General features: G+C 39.5%; 2 protein-coding genes across 2 annotated transcripts in view; one reads left to right on the top strand and one right to left on the bottom strand.

The window, feature by feature from the left end:
- LOC126190881 (uncharacterized) overlaps positions 1-13,425 on the bottom strand; it is an 84,858-nt gene extending 71,433 nt beyond the window's left edge. Inside the window, exons 1-2 of the mRNA XM_049931486.1 lie at positions 13,324-13,425; positions 12,992-13,130 (exon numbers count right to left, since the gene is read on the bottom strand). Of these exons, the coding sequence (XP_049787443.1) occupies positions 12,992-13,108 (117 nt within the window). The 5' untranslated portion in view covers positions 13,109-13,130; positions 13,324-13,425. The remainder of the gene's footprint in view (positions 1-12,991; positions 13,131-13,323) is intronic.
- Positions 13,426-13,465: 40 nt separating this feature from the next.
- Positions 13,466-22,104, top strand: part of LOC126190880 (unconventional prefoldin RPB5 interactor-like protein) — a 53,814-nt gene continuing 45,175 nt past the window's right edge. The window contains exon 1 of the mRNA XM_049931485.1: positions 13,466-13,719. Coding sequence (XP_049787442.1) covers positions 13,636-13,719 — 84 coding nt within the window. The 5' untranslated portion in view covers positions 13,466-13,635. The remainder of the gene's footprint in view (positions 13,720-22,104) is intronic.

Genomic DNA, 22,104 nt, shown 5'->3' with positions numbered 1-22,104 from the left:
GTTGTTCCAATTCTGTCAGTGGTAAATCAGTTTTAATGGACTGACTACTGGCAAGGCCATCACTGTATGCTTGTGTTCTTCTCTTTGTGCCAATAAGGCTAATGGCTGTTTAATTATATAGAGCCAATTACCTGGTCTAAATTGACAATCTAGATTAAGTTACAGCTAGTACCATTTAGCGTGAGTGGATTATTGCCTGATCGTTGTAAGTGGTGCCTTATGATAAACGGCTACTGCATTGGTTGTAAGTGACGATATTGTCATTAAAACTAAGAAAATTGGGTGCTCTCTTAGTTAAGAGAAGCTTGGGTCTAGATTAGTAAGTGGCCACTAGTGTGTCTAGTGACTCGCAGTAAACATCACTGCTAACCAGGTACAGGTAATATCTGTGTTCTGTGGGTAACTAACCCCATTATGAATTTCATTTGCTTGTGATAACCATGTGAAGTACATTGTTGCCTTAATAATTAATGTTTTTGGAGACCATAATTTCACTTCTCTGAAAAGTTCATTCAAGTGACATCTGTGAATATACTGCTGGTCAGTACCAGAGAAGGAAAGCAGCTACTCACCATATGGTGGAGATGCTGAGTATTGATAGGCACAATAAAAAGATTCACACACTCATAGCTTTCGGCCATTAAGGCCTTTGACAGCAGTAGACACACACACACACACACACACACACACACACACACACACACACACACACACACACACACTCATGCAAACACAACTTGCACACACATCTGCAGTCTCAGAAAGCTACATTGTGCCTATCGCAACTCAGCATCTCCGCTATATGGTAAGTAGCAACTTTCCTTTTCTGGTATTGTTACATTCCATCCTGGATTTTCCATTGTTTGATTTATACTGCTGGTCAAATATTTAATTTATTCATTAATTTCAAGTTTTTATTTGGTGTTTTGAACCTTCTCAGCCAGGGGTGCTGTTAGTTCGAAGTCAGAAGGAATTGAAAACATTCAGTAGAGCATAATGGTTATTCATGTCTCTATTTCAGAAGACACTAGCTTCCTCCTTCCTACTGTCTTCCACCCTCAGCATTTCTGAGCTTCACGCTGTCATTGCTACCGACACTTTACTGCTCAAACTGGGTCAAATTCTGATGTCTGGAGCGGCATTCACTCCTAGGATGTCAGGTATTCCAAATCAGCATCTGATCTGGAAGAGTGAAAACTACTTGTTTATGAAATTGATGAATAATAAGAGTGAAAGAAGATTTTAACACAACCCATTCTCAGCCACACACAACCCAGTGCTCCACCTTCAATCACATCACCCTGATCCATCTGCCTCAGTATAGTGCTCTGGAAGTACGACGTCGTCGTGTTTTGTGTTGTGGATATGGATAATTTCTTCTAGTGATTCCATGTAGGCATATATGCTCTTGGAGGTTTATGATTATTTCTTGGTTGGCCTCTAAGTTAACCCTTAATGATTGAGCAATTACTCCTACATATTTAGAACAAAGCACTTGTGCTGTTCTCATGGGTTGTTACTTTGCAATCATTGTCCCATGGCAATCTCAAAGTGTACTGCATTTATTCATATTAAATTTGCAAATCTGTTTTTTGTGCATTTTTCTACTGTGTTTTTGACCTTTTCTCTGTTACACATGAGAAGCGTGAAATTGTCCACAAATGCATTTTATGTTGAAACTGGTGGTCTTTTTTTTCTTTTTTTTTCTTTAATGGACATTTGGAATCCTTTAGATTCTTTTCTCCCTGTCGTCATAATTTCTTTAACAATGATGTTAGTGTTTTGGTGAAGGCAATCCACCTTTGATCTCAAATGGCTCCCAAATTTGCCTTTAGAGGTTGTGTTAGATAGTGTATCCCAAGTTACTGCTCTTGGATTTTTTGCCAATTCTTAATTTTCTTTTATGATGTTTAACATGTGTTTGATTATGGGTTCGTAAGCCTTCTTGAAGTCCACAAAAGTGATCACTCTATTTCTGGAGTTTCTGATTTGAAGAATAGTCCTAAGATTCCAGATCTGTCCTCTATAGGAGCACCCCTACTGAAAATCTGCTTGGCACTCTTCTAGCTGTCAGTTGGCTTTTCTTTTTTTTTTTTTTTGAGTCTGTTTATGTGTGTAGCAGTCTGTACTTATCAGCACAATTTATTTGACTTACTACAATGATGCAGTAGAAACAAACTGCAGAGACAAAAAGGAACAAGTTTGATGTCACACAAACTGAAGATAACCGGCCAATACTGAAGTCCATACATAGTCCAAGATCACAGCTAAAGTCATCAGCAGATAGCAGTCGATACAAAAAACATTCCATTGAGCTAGAAGAAAAGCGAATGAGTGCTTGGCATGTCAGGCACAAAGTTGTCGCCGACCAGAGGTCATGGGGTCCTGCTGAGTGACATGACATGAGCTCTGGTGGTATGGTTTCTTTCCAGAACACTTCTTGCGGAGACAGCTTGTACACTGTGGCACAATTGGCAGTGGGGGTTGGAGGTAGAGATCGATCTTGGACAGTTATGACAGCTCCATGTCATTGTTGGAGTCTGTTAATACATTTTACAAGGGATTTCAAGAGAATTTTGTAGATGACCAGCAAGAGAGAAATTCCTCTGTTATTGTTAGGGTATGTTGTGTCCCTCTTCTCGTGAAGTGGATGAACAAGCTCAAATCTTCATTCAGAGGGTATTCATTGATTCTTCCAGATTTCTGCAATGATCGTGTGGATTCCTTGTATTTTTGTCATTTAGCTTTCAGTTTTGCAGTACCTCCATATACTCCTGAGGCTCTGTTGTTGTTCAGTGATTTAATAACATACCATATATGATTTTTCCTAGATGGTTGGTGGTTCTGAGCTGGGACAGGCATCAGCTTTGAAAGTGCATTTCCTCCATGAAAGATTTGAAGTTGAGAAGTTTGTTGAAATAGTATGAAAGAATTCTGCAGTTATTTTTTGTGTTGGTTTTTAGTGAGTCATCTTGTCTTTGAAGCACAGACTGGATACCTGATAATCTGTGAGATTTTCTTTAAGCATCGTGCATAAGTTCCTAGTATTATTCCTGGTGAAGTCCTGTTGCATTTTATTTAATCAGTTTGTATTACAAGCACATTTTTTTTCCTTTGAATCAGCTTTACGGATTGTTTTTATAACTCAAGAAATGATTTTCACCTCTCTTACATTCTGCTAGTGCTAAAATTTTTCCAGAATTTTATCCTTTCCCCTACTGCCTTGTCACATGTGGTCCACCACCAGTGTTTTCTCCTTCTTGGACAATAAGGACCCAATTTCATAGTGGATTTGAGGATGTTTACAAGTTCTGTCTAATTTTAAGTTGTTGGTTGATTTCCTGCATGACTATTTCCTTACTGAGTTGCAGATATTTGGGGCATAAGCTAAAGATTTTGTTGCATTGCAGCTTTTTCGTGTTGCGCTATAGGTTGATCTGTAGGAGACAGTGATGCAATTAGAAAAAGTCTTTCCTTACTTTTAGAACCAGAATTTCTGCCATGTTTATGTTAGAATGGCCATATGATCGATCTGGTGTGTTTTGAGGCTGCAGCTGTCAAACAAATTTACCAGTCGTTCACTGTTCACCTTCATTCTCTTGTGGTTTGTATGTATTGCTCTGGTTTTTCCCTTAGCTCAGTTAGCAAATAAGATTTTCACAAGATGTTTGGGTTTATGTTTGTGGTCTTTTTTTATAATTGCTCCATTTTTCTGGGTATTTTTCTTGTAGCAGTCATTTGCAATTGCATATTCATTAATCAGGGTAAAAGCTTTGTAGCTCAGTTTAAACAAGAGTGTCGAAAAACAAGCTGTGGTAGGGTTAATGTCAGTTACTGACAGTCTGACAGATTTAGAGATTGAAATCAAACAAACAAAAAAAAAGCTGGACGGAATAACAGCAGTATTATAAAAATGATAGAATGTTACCATATTGAAGAGATGTTGAGCTGCAGACAGGCACAACAAAAAGACTGCTATACATCTGAGCATTCGGCCAAAAGGCCTTCTTCTGAAGAAGAATCACCACACACACACACACACACACACACACACACACACACACAACCACTGTCTCCAGCCACACTGGCTCGAGATTGCAAAGACTGGGTCACACTGTGTCCTTTCTTGTTGATTTCACTGCAAGTTTTCCTTCGTAGAATCTGTTGTTTTCTGAGTTAAAATGGTTTCCTTTTACAAATTGTGTCTCTTGGGTAGCAACAATCTTTACTATTATTATTAATTATTATTATTATTATTCTTTCCTTTCTCAGGCGTTATGTCTGGTTAAAAATGGAAAGCGACGCGGATCTTGATCAAGCGTGACTTCCTTTTAACTGTACGGTATATGTTACATTGCATTTAGGAACTTTTGGGTAATTGAACATGTATCAATAATTACAGATTTCTGTAGTTGTATATATACGTTTGGATGTAGCTGTATTGCGTTGATGTACTGGTGGATATTGTGTGGTATGACTCCTGTAGGTGATAGTATAATTGGTATAATGTCAACTTTATCCTGATGCCACATGTCCTTGACTTCCTCAGTCAGTTGGATGTATTTTTCAATTTTTTCTCCTGTTTTCTTCTGTATATTTGTTGTATTGGGTATGGATATTTCGATTAGTTGTGTTAATTTCTTCTTTTTATTGGTGAGTATGATGTCAGGTTTGTTATGAGGTGTTGTTTTATCTGTTATAATGGTTCCGTTCCAGTATAATTTGTATTCACGATTCTCCAGTACATTTTGTGGTGCATATTTGAATGTGGGAACGTGTTGTTTTATTAGTTTATGTTGTATGGCAAGTTTTTGATGTATTATTTTTGCTACATTGTCATGTCTTCTGGGGTATTCTGTATTTGCTAGTATTGTACATCTGCTTGTGACGTGATCTACTGTTTCTATTTGTTGTTTGCAAAGTCTGCATTAATTTGTTGTGGTATTGGGATCTTTAATAATATGCTTGCTGTAATATCTGGTGTTTATTGTTTGATCCTGTATTGCAATCATGAATCCTTCCGTCTCACTGTATATATTGCCTTTTCTTAGCCATGTGGTGGATGCGTCTTGATTGATGTGTGGCTGTGTTAGATGATACGGGTGCTTGGCATGTAGTGTTTTCTTTTTCCAATTTACTTTCTTCATATCGGTTGATGTTATGTGATCTAAAGTGTTGTAGAAGTGGTTATGAAACTGCAATGGTGTAGCCGATGTATTTATATGAGTGATTGCTTTGTGTATTTTGCTAGTTTCTGCTCGTTCTAGAAAGAATTTTCTTAAATTGTCTACCTGTTCATAATGTAGGTTTTTTATGTCGATAAATCCTCTTCCTCCTTCCTTTCTGCTTAATGTGAATCTTTCTATTGCTGAATGTATGTGATGTATTCTATATTTGTGGCATTGTGATCGTGTAAGTGTATTGAGTGCTTCTAGGTCTGTGTTACGCCATTTCACTACTCCAAATGAGTAGGTCAATATTGGTATAGCATAGGTATTTATAGCTTTTGTCTTGTTTCTTGCTGTCAATTCTGTTTTCAGTATTTTTGTTAGTCTTTGTCTATACTTTTCTTTTAGTTCTTCTTTAATATTTGTATTATCTATTCCTTTGTCTGTATCCTAGATATTTATAGGCATCTGTTTTTCCATCGCGTCTATGCAGTCGCTGTGGTTATCCAATATGTAATGTTCTTGTTTAGTGTGTTTTCCCTTGACTATGCTATTTTTCTTACATTTGTCTGTTCCAAAAGCCATATTTATATCATTGCTGAATACCTCTGTTATCTTTAGTAATTGGTTGAGTTGTTGCTTTGTTGCTGCCAGTAGTTTTAGGTCATCCATGTATAGCAAATGTGTGATTTTGTGTTGGTACGTTCCACTAATATTGTATCCATAATTTGTATTACTTAGGATGTTGGATAGTGGGTTCAGAGCAAGGCAGAACCAGAAAGGACTTAATGAGTCTCCTTGGTATATTCCACACTTAATCTGTATTGGCTGTGAAGTGATATTATTTGAATTTGTTTGGATATCAAGTGTGGTTTTCCAATTTTTCATTACTATGTTTAGGAACTGTATCAATTTAGGATCTACTTTGTATATTTCCAATATTTGTAGTAACCATGCGTGGGGTACACTATCAAAAGCTTTTCGGTAATCAATGTATGCGTAGTGTAGTGACCTTTGTTTAGTTTCAGCTTGATATGTCACCTCTGCATCTATTATCAGTTGCTCTTTACATCCTCATGCTCCTTTGCAACAGCCTTTTTGTACTTCATTTATAATTTTGTTCTGTGCTGTATGTGTCATTAATTTCTGTGTAATTACTGAAGTTAATATTTTGTATATTATTGGTAGGCATGTTATGGGGCGATACTTAGCTGGGTTTGCTGTGTCTGCATGATCTTTAGGTTTCAAATAAGTTATTCCATGTGTAAGTGTATCAGGGAATGTGTATGGGTCTGCAATGTAACTGTTAAATAATTTAGTTAGATGTGAATGTGTTGAGGTGAACTTCTTTAGCCAGAAATTTGCTATTTTATCTTTTCCAGGGGCTTTCCAATTGTGCGTAGAATTAATTGCTCGGGTGACTTCATGTTGCAATATTATCACCTCAGGCATTTGTGGTATCATCTTGTATGTGTCTGTTTCTGCTTGTATCCACCGTGCATACCTGTTATGTTGAATCGGGTTTGACCATATGTTGCTCCAGAAGTGTTCCATGTCTGTTATGTTTGGTGGATTGTCTATTTTAATGTGTGTGTTATCTATTGTCTGGTAAAATTTCTTTTGGTTTGTGTTGAATGTTTGGTTTTGTTTCCTTCATTTTCACTTTTTTTGTATCTTCTAAGTCGTTTGGCCAATGCCTGTAATTTCTGCTTCTTTTCATCAAATTGCTCTATCGCTTCTTGTTGTGCGATTTTACCTAACCTTTTTCATTTTTTGTCTGATATTTCATTTCTTATAAATTGTGTTAGCTGTCCGATGTCTTTTCTCAGTTTTTCTATTCTGATCTGTAGCCTGTGTTGCCATGCTGGTTTTGTGGGTTTCTTCTGTGTGTTGGTTGGTTCTGATCTCTGCCTAGTGTGTATATTTAGTGTAGTGAGTGTTCCTATATAAACCAGTAGTTGTAACTGTTCCATAGTTGTGTTTTCATTTATTTTGTTGTGTATGATTGTGTTGATAGTTGTTATTGTTGTTTCGACTTGTGGGTTATTTGGCAGTCTATGCAACAATGGTCTAATGTCTGTATTTGTGTCTTTGTATTCTATATATGTCAGCTGAAATTTTTCTTCTATATCTAACGTGTGTCACTTCGTGTTCTATTTGTGCTTGTTCTGGTGGCTGTCTTAAGATTTTGTTTTCCTCTGATTGTTTAATTGATGCGTGTTGTTCTTTGTTTGTTTGCTCTGGGATGTTTGAGTCCATTACTGCATTTTCTTCTTCTTCTTCTTCTTCTGATTGCACATTATTTTGTTCCAGTATTTGTCTTACTTGTTGTTTGATGTGTTCTAATTCTGACTGGGGTATCCTGTTATTTTTTATTATTACACGGATCTGATCATCTAGTCGTCGTTCTGTTAAAAATTTTAATTCTGGGTATCTGGTAATAAATGCTGTGTATACTTGTGATCTGTATACAGTTGTGTTGGTTCCTAGGTTTGTTGCTTGGTAATAACAGAAGATGAGGTGTCGGTTAACTTCTTCTGACCATCTCATCCTCTGACTTTGTTTTCCTTCTAGGGTGGTTGCAGGAAGCATATCCTGCAAAACACCTCTATTTGGATTTAAAACATTTTCCAGTTGGCTAGCAGTGTCGTTACCATTGTGGGCGGGCATAGGGTTCAAGCGTCGTCCCCGACCATGACGGCGCTTGTCCGAGGCTTCTTTAGTTCTGTCCTGAACCAACTAATCATACTAAAAGGGGGGTTAGCCCTATTAGTGGTTTGTTCTTTTCGTCACCTTTTACGACTGGCAGAACATACCGGAGGCCTATTCTTTTCCCGTGCCTCCACGGGAATTATTATTATTATTATTATTATTATTATGTTCTGTACCAATGGGTGCTGGAATCTATCATTACCTTCTGTAGTCCACTCAAAGTCAGATTATGCAGACATAAACTCCAGCAAACTTCAATATTCTGCCATGGGCTGCCAAAAGATCTCAAGACTATTGTTTATAATATCTCTCATTCCCACCAGACTGCGGCAGTTCATCAGTTATTAATGACCTGACACATTTGCCAAAGCCCTCCAGCCCTAACAGGTGATGAAGCCAATGACTGTATTGCTTTGGTCTTTTAATTAAAATTCATACATGACAACAATTTTTTTTTTATTTTTAACTGAAATACATCCATAAATTAAAAACTTTGTGATGAAACCTAAACGTTTAATAATGGCCCCCATATACCTTTGATGCCTTTGCCCTTGCATGCAAAAAGGGTTGTGAGGATGTCTGCAGTGGCTGCTTCTGTTAAACAGCTTTAGAGAGTAAGAATTATATAAAGTCCACTTAATGTGTGTGATCTAAGTAGAGCTTTTGACTGCATCCCACCTGACATTTGATTAGCAAAGCTCTAATTCTATGGTGTATGGAATCCTGCACTGCCATTCACTGTTTCCTATTTGGGTAATGTAAGGCAGTTTGTTTCAATCAGAAATATATATTAATTATCTGTTGAAATTAGCACTGCAGTTCTACATCCACAGGGTTCTATCGTCTGACTTTTTGGGGATACTTTGTCATAGGATACCTCCCTGCTTCTCTGACCCATGACATAGTTCCACTGTACCGCGAGGTGTTGTGTAATATCATCGAGCAGCGGCATGTTTGTTTTAGAAAGGAAGAGGAGTAAAATGTAGAGGCATGGTGTATGAAGAGGTGGTTTGCTCTATTGATTTAATTATGCGGTGGCGATGTGTTTGCGAGGTACATTGTTGCGTCATCTGGTGTGCTACAGTTGTCATTATGTGGAGTGTACAAAATTACATGATGGCACAGTGGAATGTAGAGCATTCTCAAATGAAACAGAATATTTTGTAAAATTTAAACTATACTCTTAGGTGCCTGTATAACCACTGAGTAAGTGGATCAATTTTTTTCAGTAAATCACGAGAGAAGGTAGGGTGCTCAACATTTATTAATATATCGAATATGCAACTCTAGTATTAATGAACATAGATCCATCTACCTCCTTCCATGATTTAATTAAAAACTTGATCCACCTACCTTCTCCCACGATTTCATTAAAAGAAATTGATTCACCTACTTTCCCTTCATGACTCAATAAAAAAAAGCAATTATCCATTCATGAAGTTTATAGAAAACTATTTTCTGATGAGTTCTGCTGTCTTGTCCTATCCGACTTATCATTCAGCATGTTCATTTCCTATCATTCACCATGCATGCAGTTACCAACCACAACCCGCAACAGAAAATCTGAGGACACTGCAAGTGCACTTTCCCTCTGGTGTTGAGCTATATATATATATGATATGTGAACTGGAGACTGGGATACCGGCTAGTGTACTTGTGGGTGGGAGGGGGGAGGGGTTACTGGTGTCCTCTTCTACAGTTGAGCCATATAAGTGAACTGGAGAATGGGATACTAGCTTTTGTAGTTATGGGGAGGGTTTATTGGTATCCCGGTCTCGGGCTGAGCTATGTAAGTCAACTGGAGATTGGCATTCTGGCTTTTGTAGTGGGGGAGGAGGGGGGGTATTGGTATCCTGATCTATTGTCGAGCAATATAGATTAACTGGAGACTGGGATACCATGATCGTACAGTGTGTTTTACATGTTTTTTTTATTATTATTTATTATTTTACTTTTTAGCAGTTTTGAGCGATCTCCCCCCTCCCCCCCAAATGTTGCATTTTGAACAGTGTTTTTTTTTCTGAATTTTTATTTTGTTCCCATCCAAAACCCCACTTTCGCCACAGCTGTCCCACTCATTTTATTGAGTGCATTACTTCATGTGGTATTTTTGCATTTGCCATGACTGATGTTTTGGATGCCATGTTGGATATACTCGAAATAGGGTTCTTCACCATGGTGATGTCATTGGCCAAAGCAGACAGGTGGTACCCCAGTCTCCATCCAGTAAACCTGACTTTTCTTTCTCATTGTTACAATTAGCTGACTGCCTCATTGTTTAGCTTAGTCTGTTCTACGCTATGCTACTGACTGAACATTGCTTCCCACACATCACAGCATTACTACTCTGGATCACTTTATTCTGCACTGAAATGGCTTAATGTCAATAAATTCCTCATACCCTAGGCAATAAAAAGTGTGAGATCCTCCACATTTATGTAAAAAAAATAATAAAAAATTATTAATTTTTAGTTACATGTTAGACTACCCAAATTTTTAAGGTTGTCAATTAAACTAAGAACACCCATCATATGGCAAACATGGTTGGAAAGACAAACCAAAGACTGCGTTTTATTGGAAGAACACTTAGAAATTGCAACAAATCTACTAAAAAGACTGCCTATTCTTCTGTAGTACTGCTGCATTATATAGGAACCTTACCAGATAGAATTGATGGAGGACATTCGAAAAAGTTTATGTAGAAGGGCAGCTCATTTTCCATTATTGCAAAACACGGGATTGTGACACAGATATATTAAGCGAGTTAGGGTGGCAATCACTAAAATGAAGGTGTATCTCATTGTGGCGAGATCTTTTCGTGAAATTTCAGTTACCAACTTTCTCATCTGAATGCAAAAATATTTTGATGACATTCACCTACATAGTGAGAAATAGCCATTGTAATAAAATAAGAGAAATCAGAGCTCACGTGGAAAGATTTAGATGTTCATTTTTCCAATGTGATATTTGAGAGAGAAATGGTCAAGAAATAGCGTGAAAGTGGTGCTATGAACTGTCTACCAAACACTTAAGTGTGAATTGCAAAGTAATCATGTAGCTATAGTTGCCACCCAGACAAAACTCAACACTTCTCTTTGGGAGTGACAAAGGATTTAGAAACTAAATCCATGAAATTTTTAGGTGCCAATATCGATTCAAAGCTTCACTGGGAGGAACACATATCCACGTTCTTGAAAAGACATCCTGAGTAATTTTCCTCATGCTGACTCTAAGGAATATGATTAACAGTCATGATCTTCAAGTGACTCACTTTGGACTCTTCTAGTCAAGTATATCTTATGACCTGATGGCATGGAGAAATTCCTTCTCACATCATTAACATTTTGAACCTACATCAATACATACTTTATAAATGACAGCAACATTTAAAAATTTTAAAATAGTTATGAACTTTCCTTTGCTTTAATTGAATACGTTAATAGAAGACTTGTATACAATATTGTGAACAGTACCAGTCATTAGTTTCTTTCTCTGGAAAACGATAAATAGCAAATAAGGATTCAAGATTCTTATTTCACATCCCTGAAGTCTGTCCTCCATGATGTGATTTATAAAACAGTATACGTGAATGAATGAATATCAAATCTGAACCATAGGTCACACTGCATCTTAAGATGCTTGGATACTTTAAGATGATAAGCATCTGCATCTGCATACACACTCTGCAAACCTCCGTGAAATACATGCCAGACGGCCCTTAGTATTGTACCACATGATAGGCTCTCTTTCCATTCCAGTCGCACGTTACTCATGTTGGCATATGTTCTCAATCTGAATTCAGTAATATTTAGTGTTTCTTCTTTGGTGAAGGAAATTCTGAAAATCATGTCTGGTAACTCTCTTTCAGTGGTGCTGTCATCAGTAACATTACCACTGCCATCACACACTGTTTATGAATTGCGTTTCTTACCTATATTTTCCAATATGTAAGCATTTTTCATGTATATTAATAATGTCATGCAGTTGTTTATTGGAAATACTAAATTTGTATCTGGCACACAGGTAAACAAAAGTAATAATTTCCATGTGACTAACGGAAATACAATTTATAATGCTGACAAGGTAGTTTTTCTACATCTACAATTTTGCCAATATTTATATTGCTTAGATATTTTTCTGCTGGGTGTTTTCCAACTGCCTTTCACCGTGTTCTGCTTCAACCACATAGATTTTACTTCTTGACATTGCATTGTGCAAGATGCATTGTGGGAACTAGCTTTAAATTTTAACTAGATGTGTTTTTTTCCCTTGTAGTTAAGAAGGATACATGAGTGGAATGAGTATATCATAACAAGTAGGTATTGAAGTTATATGTGGAATAGCTTTTCGATCGCATTCCGGTCTTGGCCTCTTTTTAGCATTACATACAGACTGACTCTGTGTCTATTGGTTCCTTTCAAATAATAACTCTAATAATAAGTAGCGTAGATGGCTTGTAATACAGTGGTCTGTGTTTTAGTATCTTGATGATCATCTGAAATTTTTGTGTGGTGGGGAGGTCTGGAACAAGCTCCTCTCTGCTTTGTGCGGCCAAAGTTGTTGCTTGAATAGATAAGTAATGAAACTGACACATTTACCACCAAAGCGGTGTCAAATCAAAGGGCAAGAAACCAATACTACAGAATGATTTACTCAACCTACAACAATACGCTTCAGAACAGAGGCTGCCAATGGTTCAGCTTCCATTAGACTTCATAAGGACAGTGGGAAGTACAGAATTAGAAGAACAGTCATACAAGGAGATCATGCAATATAGAAATTATTTTCGGCTAAGTAATGAAAAATATCAGTGAAAGGGGGCGAGTGGTTGTGTAATGTAGCTCTTGGCAAAGACAAAGTCACAGGTCTGCTGCAGTGGGATCTGTGAAGTTGTGGATTATCAAAATACAGATCTTCCATTTGTTAAACATTCTTAAAACAGAGTCCGAAATATGTTTCCCATGCCTCAGAAATTAAGTATCCGCTTAATACAAGACTGAGTGTGATGGGTTTATTCGATGTATTGTACCCCTTAACGCAAATTGAAAACATGATACTGTACTACTCAAAACAAAATACATCCGAAAAAGTAACACGTTTTGTTTACTTACACTATACTCAAAATCTTCTCCCGGTATATCCACTGATAGCACGTTCGTTGCACTGCACTGCTTACTGTTATTTTTTGGAGAATGTGACACAATCGGTTGTGACGTATTCACCGACATTTTTATAGGTACATTTCACCCCCTGAATAGAATAAAATAATTCAAAACTACAAGCATTTACTAACACCGGCAAAAACGAATATATTACTTCTGCTCCATTGTTTATGTACAACTACATCCGTCACTGTGCCCTGTCTTCATTTCATAGATGTTATTTTACAAAATCTAAAATATTATATCAATATTTCATTACAACACGACTAGCGCCTACGTACAAAACTGGATGATCACGTATATACACCAGAATAACATTTCTTCCAGTTCTAAAAGGTAGAAACGAAAAATAAACAAGCTCTTAAACTGTAGTGAAGCGTCTGCCAAAGTAATTTGAAGAGGAACTTTGGCGAAATTGCTTAACATCGTTGGTTTGTTTTGATGGCAGTAAGGTGGGGGGATTGTGTAGGGTGTTTAAAACGAAGTCGTGTGAGGCATGTGAAGGCGTTACAACAATATAATGAAATATCTTCATGTTGTGAACACATCACTACGCTGATGCTACAACCTGACATCGCTATTTAAATCTTGCAATGGCAGAGGAGAACGTGGTAATACCTCCACAAGAAGTAGCTACTTCGACGTACACTTCGTTGTTGCAACAGACGTACGATGAGGTAAAATAAGATTTCTAAACTTTGCAGTGATATATATATAAAACACTAATGAAAGGCCCCAAGAAAATGTAAATGAATAGCTTTAGTAGTCCCCCAACAGAATCGGGAAATGATATGTGGACGTCATAGATGTATCATCCCTCACTTGACTCGGCATTGTTTAGATCTGAATGATTGCAATAAGAGATGATTAATTTCCAGAAACATTCTGTGTGTCAACCAGCCCCTATGATTTCCTAGCTTTTCATTGGGCCTTCCTCAAGGGAAATTTTCCGAAAGGCAGAGGTGCCGAGTAACCATAGAACATTTGCGACAGTCATTGGAGGAAATAACAGCTTAGATGGTGCATAGGGTATCATGTATTTGTGTATATAATGAGTATGTCATGTTTTTTTGGACAAGTATCTTAATAAGTAATAGTAATGAGCGATTAATACATATATCTTATCAGTTGCTATAACCTTTTCACAATGTGTTTGTGTATTTGTTCATGTATGTATGCCTACATTCAAAATGACCAGAGAGATTCCTTGTAATGTATAAAGACGAATAATTAATAAAATAAATCATGATACATTAGGACTGCTCCATCACAACACAAGAAGCCTAGGTAAAATAATAAAGATGATCTCATATCACAGTGTGAAAGTGAAAGATTGAAACATATCTGCAAATATGCTGTCCATCACAGAACATCAGGTAAAACTTAACAAAAGGCCAATCATTTGAATGTAGGTGACATAAACTGAAGAGGTGTACCTAGATGGATACAGTTAATAGTATTCCATTACTGGATACATAATATAAGGAAAGGGTCAGTGGCTGTAGGCACAGAAAGTGGAATAGAGTTCCAGGCCATAGACCTAAATAAGTGTTGGATTGTTCTTTTGAGTGTGTTGGTTCAGTAATAGACTTGAAAGCATACGAGGTAGTGGCTCTGACAGGTGTCAATTGAAAGTTGCGATTCTGCCCATCTGCCCATGCCGTAACTGTATTGTGATGTCATTGTGGCGCAGTGTTTTAATATGGTGCGTTGTACTATTTGGTGGTGCAGGTCAACGGAAGCGTTCGATTCCACCTGTCTGCTTTGACGCATGATGTAAGGGTGTTGTGGTGTGTGACGTCATTACGGTACGGAGTTTGAGTTGGGTGTATAGATGTCATCTTGTTGTGTTTGATGGTGCCCCCGCTGTGTGTGTGTGTGTGTGTGTGTGTGTGTGTGTGTGTGTGTGTGTGTGTGTGTGTGTGTTTTTTGGGTCTATTTTTCTTGGTTTGTAAAGTTTTGTGTATTTATTGTGTATTGAATGTGTTTTAATTTATGTAGGGTTGTTTGACTTTTGAATTTCTGAGGTGTTGTGGTTTTGGTTTGGTTTTCTGTAGATTTAGTTGCTGGTTTTTTTGTATCAGTAGTCCTGGTTGAGCTATATAGGTGAAGGGAAATGACCAATTCCAAGTTTTGTAGTTTTTGCTGTAGACGTTGGTCCTGGTATTGTCAGCTGTGGTTGACCTATATAGGTCAAGGGAAGTGTCTGATTCCTGTAGATTATGTTTTTTTTAAATACACCTGAAAACCCCCAATTTTCTATCGTTGTCCCGTTAATTTGGTTGTATTTTTGGAGGAAGATGTTATTGTCTTATTTATATGTTGTTGTTGTTGTTGTTGTTGTTGTTGTTGTTGTTGTTGTTGTTGTTGTGGTCTTCAATCCAGTGACTGGTTTGATGCAGCTCTCCATTCTACTCTATCCTGTGCAAGATTCTTCATCTCCCAGTACCTACTGCAACCTACATCCTTCTGAATCTGTTTAGTGTATTCAACTCCTGGTCTCCCTCTATGACTTTTACCCTCCATGCTGCCCTCCAATACTAAATTGGTGATCCCTTGATGCCTCAGAATATGCCCTACCAACTGATGCCTTCTTCTAGTCAATTTGTGCCACAAATTTCTCTCCTCTCCAGTTCAATTCAATACCTCCTCATTAGTTATGTGATCTACCGATCAATCTTCAGCATTCTTCTGTAGCACCACATTTTGAAAACTTCTATTCTCTTCTTCTCGAAACTATTTATCGTCCACGTTTCACTTCCATACATGGCTACACTCCACACAAATACTTTCAGAAACGACTTCCTGACGCTTAAATCTATACTCGATGTTAACAAATTTCTCTTCGTCAGAAACGCTTTCCTTACCATTGCCAGTCTACATTTTATATCTTCTCTACTTCGACCATCATCAGTTATTTTGCTCCCCAAGTAGCAAAACTCATTTACTACTTTAAGTGTGTCATTTCCTAATCTAATTCCTTCAGCATCACCCAATTTAATTCGACTACATTCCATTATTCTCGTTCGTATTATATCATACTTTCAAGACCCTGCCCATTCTGTTCAACTTCTCTTTGCTGTCTCTGACAGAATTACAATGTCATCGGTGAACCTCAAAGTTTTTTTTTTTTTTCTTCTCCATGGATTTTAATTCCTACTCCAAATTTTTCTTTTGTTTCCTTTACTGCTTGCTCAATATACAGATTGAATAACATCCTGGAGAGGCTACAACCCTGTCTCACTCCCTTCCCAACCACTGCTTGCCTTTCATGCCCCTTGACTCTTATAATTGCCATCTGGTTTCTGTACAAATTGTAAATAGCGTTTTGCTCCCTGTATTTTACCCCTGTCACCTTCAGAATTTGAAAGAGAGTATTCCAGTCAACAGAGTCAAACGCTTTCTCTAAGTCTACAAATGCTAGAAACGTAGGTTTGCCTTTCCTTAATCTATTTTCTAAGATAAGTGGTAGGGTCAGTATTGCCTCAAGTGTTCCAACATTTCTACGGAATCCAAACTGATCTTCCCCAAGGTCGGCTTCGACCAGTTTTGCCATTCGTCTGTAAAGAATTCGTGTTAGTATTTTGCAGCAGTGGCTTATTAAACTGGTAGTTCGGTAATTTTCACATCTGTCAACATCTGCTTTCTTTGGGATTGGAATTATTATATTCTTCTTGAAGTCTGAGGGTATTTCCCCTGTCTCCTACATCTTGCTCACCAGATCGTAGAGTTTTGTTAGGCCTGGCTCTCCCAAGGTTGTGAGTAGTTCTAATGGAATATTGTCTACTTCCAGGGCCTTGTTCTGAGTTAGGTCTTTCAGTGCTCAGTCAAACTCTTCACGTAGCATCATATCTCCTATTTCATCTTCATCTACATTCTCTTCCATTTCTGTAATATTGTCCTCAGGAACATCACCCTTGTATAGACCCTCTATATACTCCTTCCATCTTTCTGCTTTCCCTTCTTTGCTTAGAATTGGGTTTCTGTCTGAGCTCTTGATATTCATGCAAGTGATTCTCTTTTCTCCAAAGGTCTCTCTTTAATTTTCCTGTAGGCAGTATCTATCTTACCCCTAGTGATATGTGCCTCTGCATCCTAACATTTGTCCTCTAGCCATCCCTGCTTAGCCATTTTGCACTTCTGTCGATCTCATTTTTGTGACATTTGTATTCCTTTTTGCCAGCTTCATTTACTGCATTTTTATATTTTCTCCTTTTATCAATTAAATTCATTATCTCTTCTGTTACCCAAGGATTTCTATTAGCCCTCGTCTTTTTACCTACTTTATCCTCTGCTGCCTTCACTACTTCATCCCTCAAAGCTACCCATTCTTCTTCTACTGTATTTCTTTCCCCCATTTTTGTCAGTCGTTCCCTAATGCTCTCCCTGAAGCTCTCTACAACCTCTGGTTCTTTCAGTTTATCCAGGTCTCATCTCCTCAATTTCCCACTTTTTTGCAGTTTCTTTAGTTTTAATCTACAGTTCATAACCAATAGATTGTGGTCAGAGTCCACATTTGCCCCTGGAAGTGTCTTACAATTTAAAACCTGGTTCCTAAATCTCTGTCTTACCATTATATAATCTATCTGACACCTTCCAGTATCTCCAGGTCTCCAGGCTTCTTCCACGTATACAGCCTTCTTTTATGATTCTTGAACCAAGTGTTAGCTATGATTAAGTTATGCTCTGTGCAGAATTCTACCAGGCGGCTTGCTGTTTCATTTCTTCTCCCCAATCCATATTCACCTACTACATTTCCTTCTCTCCCTTTTCCTACTATCGAATTCCAGTCACCCATGACTATTAAATTTTCTGAATAATTTCTTTTATCTCATCATACATTTCATCAATCTCTTTGTATCTGCGGAGCTAGTTGGCATATAAACTTGTACCACTGTGGTAGGTGTGGGCTTCGTATCTATCTTGGCCGCAATAATGTGTTCACTATGCTGTTTGTAGTAGCTTACCCGCATTCCTATTTTTCTAGTCTTGTTCCTCCTGCCACCAAACTTCACTAATATCTAACTTCAACCTATCCATTTCCCTTTTTAAATTTTCTAACTTACCTGCTCGATTAAGGGATCTGACACTCCATGCTCAGATCCATAGAACGCTAGTTTTCTTTCTCCTGATAACAACATCCTCCTGAGTAGTCCCCGCCCGGAGATCTGAATGGAGGACTATTTTACCTCCGGAATATTTTACCCACGAGGACGCCATCATCATTTAACCATACAGTAAAGCTGCAAGCCCTCGGGAAAAATTACGGCTGTAGTTTCTCCTTGCTTTCAGCCGTTCGCAGTACCAGCACAGCAAGGCCGTTTTGGTTAGTGTTACAAGGCCAGATCAGTCAATCATCCAGACTGTTGCCCCTGCAACTACTGAAAAGGCTGCTGCCCCTCTTCAGGAACCACACGTTTGTCTGGCCTCTCAGCAGATACCCCTCCGTTGTGGTTGCACCTACAGTACGGCTATCTGTATCGCTGAGGCATGCAAGCCTCCCCACCAATGGCAAGGACATGGTTCATTGGGAATGGGATTTATATGTATTTTCGTAATTGTTGCTGTATATATGCAGTAACATCATAGGCGCCATATTGGAGATGCTTAGCAATTTCCACCATATTTATGACGTCATGGGTCAAAGCAGATGGGCAGATTCGGGTGCTTCTGTATTCTAGGATGGGTCAGAAGAGTGATGTGTAAGCAATCTCTTTTTGTAGGCTGATTGTACTTTTCCAGTATTCCACCAATAGAATGAAGTCTACCACCTGTTTTGCACATGACTGAATCCATGTTATCATTCCATTTCATATCTGCATAAAGCATTACATCTAGGTATTCAACAGTGACTAATTGATATTATAGTCACAGGATACTTTTTTTGTGAAATGCACTGTTTTCATTTCTGAACATTTAAAGCAAGCTACCAATCTCTGCATCACTTTGAAATCTTATCAAGATCTGACCAAATATTTGTGCAACTTCTCTCAGATAGTGCTTCATTATAGATAACTGCATCATCTGCAAAAAGCCTGATTTTACTGTTAATATTGTCTGCAAGGTCATTAATATGCAACATAACAGTAGGGGTACCAACACACTTCCCTGTAGCGCACCCAAAGCTACTTCTGCAGCTGACGATGACTCTTCATCCAAGTTAATATGCTGTGTGTCCCCAGCCAAAAAGTCCTCAATCCAGTCACAAATTTCCCCCCAAGGGGCTCACGGTTCTTTCGTGAGTATGTGCATGGCTAGCATGTGGGCCCGAGCTATCACAGCCTTCCTTCTTTCCCGGAATGCATTTCCTTTACCTTCCCCTTCTCTCCTGTCCTTGCTCCTTCCCCTCTGCCCTCCCTCTCTTGGTGTCCTTGTTTATGTTGGCCCCACTATCCTCCTCATTATGATGGCTTTGCGATTTGGTTTTGTTGAGTAATTTTTTAGCATTTTTGGGTCCCCCTCTGGTGTTTGACCTCCATTACTAAATTTCTGTTCCGTAGTGTGAGCCGTTTGGGGAAGAGTACCTTACCTAGTGTCTCTGGCGTGTGCCCTCCTAGTTCCTTCCATCTTTTCCTTCATGTCGTTGTCTGATGCTAGGGTACATGGCCAGCAGGGTAACCAGCCTGTGTGGTGGGATCACTATGTACCCTTTCGGTTGCGTCCCCTGAAAACACAGGGATCACACTTCTGATTCCTTAGCTGTGACCCCCTCATGTAAGCCTAGGAGTGGTTGCTTGTCATCCTGGAGCATTGTAACTCCCGGCAATGGCCGCTGTGCCAGACGGCCCTTGCTGTGGCTGGGTGGCACCCATGGGGAGAGCCCCTGATCGGAGTGAGTGGTTTCAGGGCGGACGCTATGCAAATGAAACGCGTATGGGTCCAGACTGTGGCCTTTCTGCTACAGCTGTCTCTTTGATTGGAAATGAATCTTTCAGTGCTGCTTCTTTTGCCCCTTCAGCCTTACCTTCCATGGCTACGCCCTGGGAGGAGGGTCAGTCTCGTCGGCTAAGGGCTAAACCTTTCCCCCGCTATCTGGTTTGCACCAGGACTGATTGGGATACTTTCACCAATACTTTATTTTTTGTGGAACACATTGAAGACAATTTTGGCGAAGTGGACTCTCTGAGCAAGATGCGGTCGGGCTCATTGTTGATCAAAACTGCTTCATCTGCCCAGTCTGCGACCCTCCATGCATGTGACCATTACCCCTCACCAGTCTTTGAGTATGGTTCAAGGAGTAATTTTTCACAGAGACCTCATCCTTCAAACTGATGAGGAACTTAGGGACAATCTAGGATGGCAGGGTGTTCACTTTGTTCAGCGTCTTCAGAAGGACCTGAAAGACGATCACATTGATACTGTTGCATTTATCCTGGCCTTTGAAGGGGATACCACGCCTAAAGAGGTCAAGATTATGGTTTATCGATGTGATGTGAAGCCATACATCCCACCACCTATGAGATGTTTTAAGTGCTTAGTGTTTTGGATACATGTCTTCCCACTGTTCGCAGACTCCTCTCTGTAGTGACTGTGGACGTCCACTCCATGAGGGGAGTTCCAGTGTTCCCCCTCCTGTGTGTGGTAATTGTCATGGCAATCATTTTCCACGTTCATCGGATTGCCTGGCTTAATAAGAAGGAAAAAAAGATACAGGAGTATAAGTCCCTTGATCAGCTAACCTCCACTTAGGCTCGTAAGAAGTACGCATGTCTTCATCCTGTGTCAATGACATCTAGCTATGCTTTAGTTCATCTTCACCCCTTCCTTCCCCCAGTCCCGAACTCCTCTCCCCCCCCCCTCCCCCGTCCCCTGCGGTTCCCACATCCTCCCCTCCAGGCACGGCTTCCCCTCCCCAGCTGGAGAAGTGTCCCACTTCTTTGGCGTCTGCTGGTCAAGGGTACCCCTCACAGGACTTCCCTTCCTGGCACCTTCCAGGCCAAAGGTCTGCTGTCATGATGACCATGAGAACCAGTCTGTGGACCCCCAGGTCACCCGCTCTCATTCTGTTCCAGATCTCGCTGAAGCTGGCTCCATTTTGCAGCACAGCCCTTCTCGATCTCAAACATAAAAAAGAGAAGAAACGTAAGTCCCGGTACAAGAAGCCACTGGTGTTACCAGAGGTCCCATCCCCACCTTCGCAACCAGACTCTGATGTGCTGTTCATGTATGTGACCCCCTCCTTGTCGGTGACGGATGGTGACCTGGCGGCATGACTGGCTTTAGTCTGTTCACCCCCCATTTGAATCATCGTTCAGTGGTTATCCAATGGAATTGTAATGGATATTACCATCCCCTTCCGGAGTTGAAATCCCTTATTTTGTTTTAACCTGCAGCTTGTGTGGTTCTACGGGAATCTCTCTTTATTGATGATCACTCACCGAACCTCCGTGGGTTCCCTGCTTTCTGTCGAAATTGGGTCAGCCCCCTGCGGGCCTCTGGTGGCATTTATACTTTGGTCTGTACGGACATTGCTAGCAAGTGGATTTCTCTTCAAACTACATTGGAAGCGGTTGCTGTTAGGGTCCACCTGGACTCTGGGGTCACAGTTTGCAATCTTTATCTCCCTCCTGACAGGACACTTACACCTGATGTCTTACCCATTTCAGTGCCAGTTATGGTACCTTTTCTGCCATTGATCTTTCTCTTTCTTCTCCTCCCTCCTCCCTTCATTACACTGGTCACCACACGACGACCTTTGCGATAGTGACCACTTCCTGTTGATTCTCTTGCTCCCTTCCCGCTCCCCCATGGACAGGTTATCTCGTTGGTCTTTCCAATGTGCCAATTGACCTCTATATACTGCACAGGTTGTTTTTTCTCCCACTTTGTCAGGTTGTATTGATGATGTCCTACGTTACGTGTCTGATGATGCCATTGTTCACGCTGCTAGCCTTGCTATCCCATGCTCATCTGGACCAATTTGCCACTGGCAAGTCCCGTGGTGGAGTACAGCCATTGCCATTGCCATTGCCATTGCCATCGCCATCCGTGATTGCCGTCGAGCTTTGTAACACCTTAAGACGCACCCATCTGCTGTCAATCTTATTACCTTTAAATGCCTT

This window comes from Schistocerca cancellata, chromosome 6 (assembly GCF_023864275.1).
Source record: "Schistocerca cancellata isolate TAMUIC-IGC-003103 chromosome 6, iqSchCanc2.1, whole genome shotgun sequence".
NCBI lineage: Eukaryota > Metazoa > Arthropoda > Insecta > Orthoptera > Acrididae > Schistocerca > Schistocerca cancellata.
The sequence above is the reverse complement of the archived record's forward strand: the minus strand, read 5'-3'. Positions and strand labels throughout refer to the sequence as shown.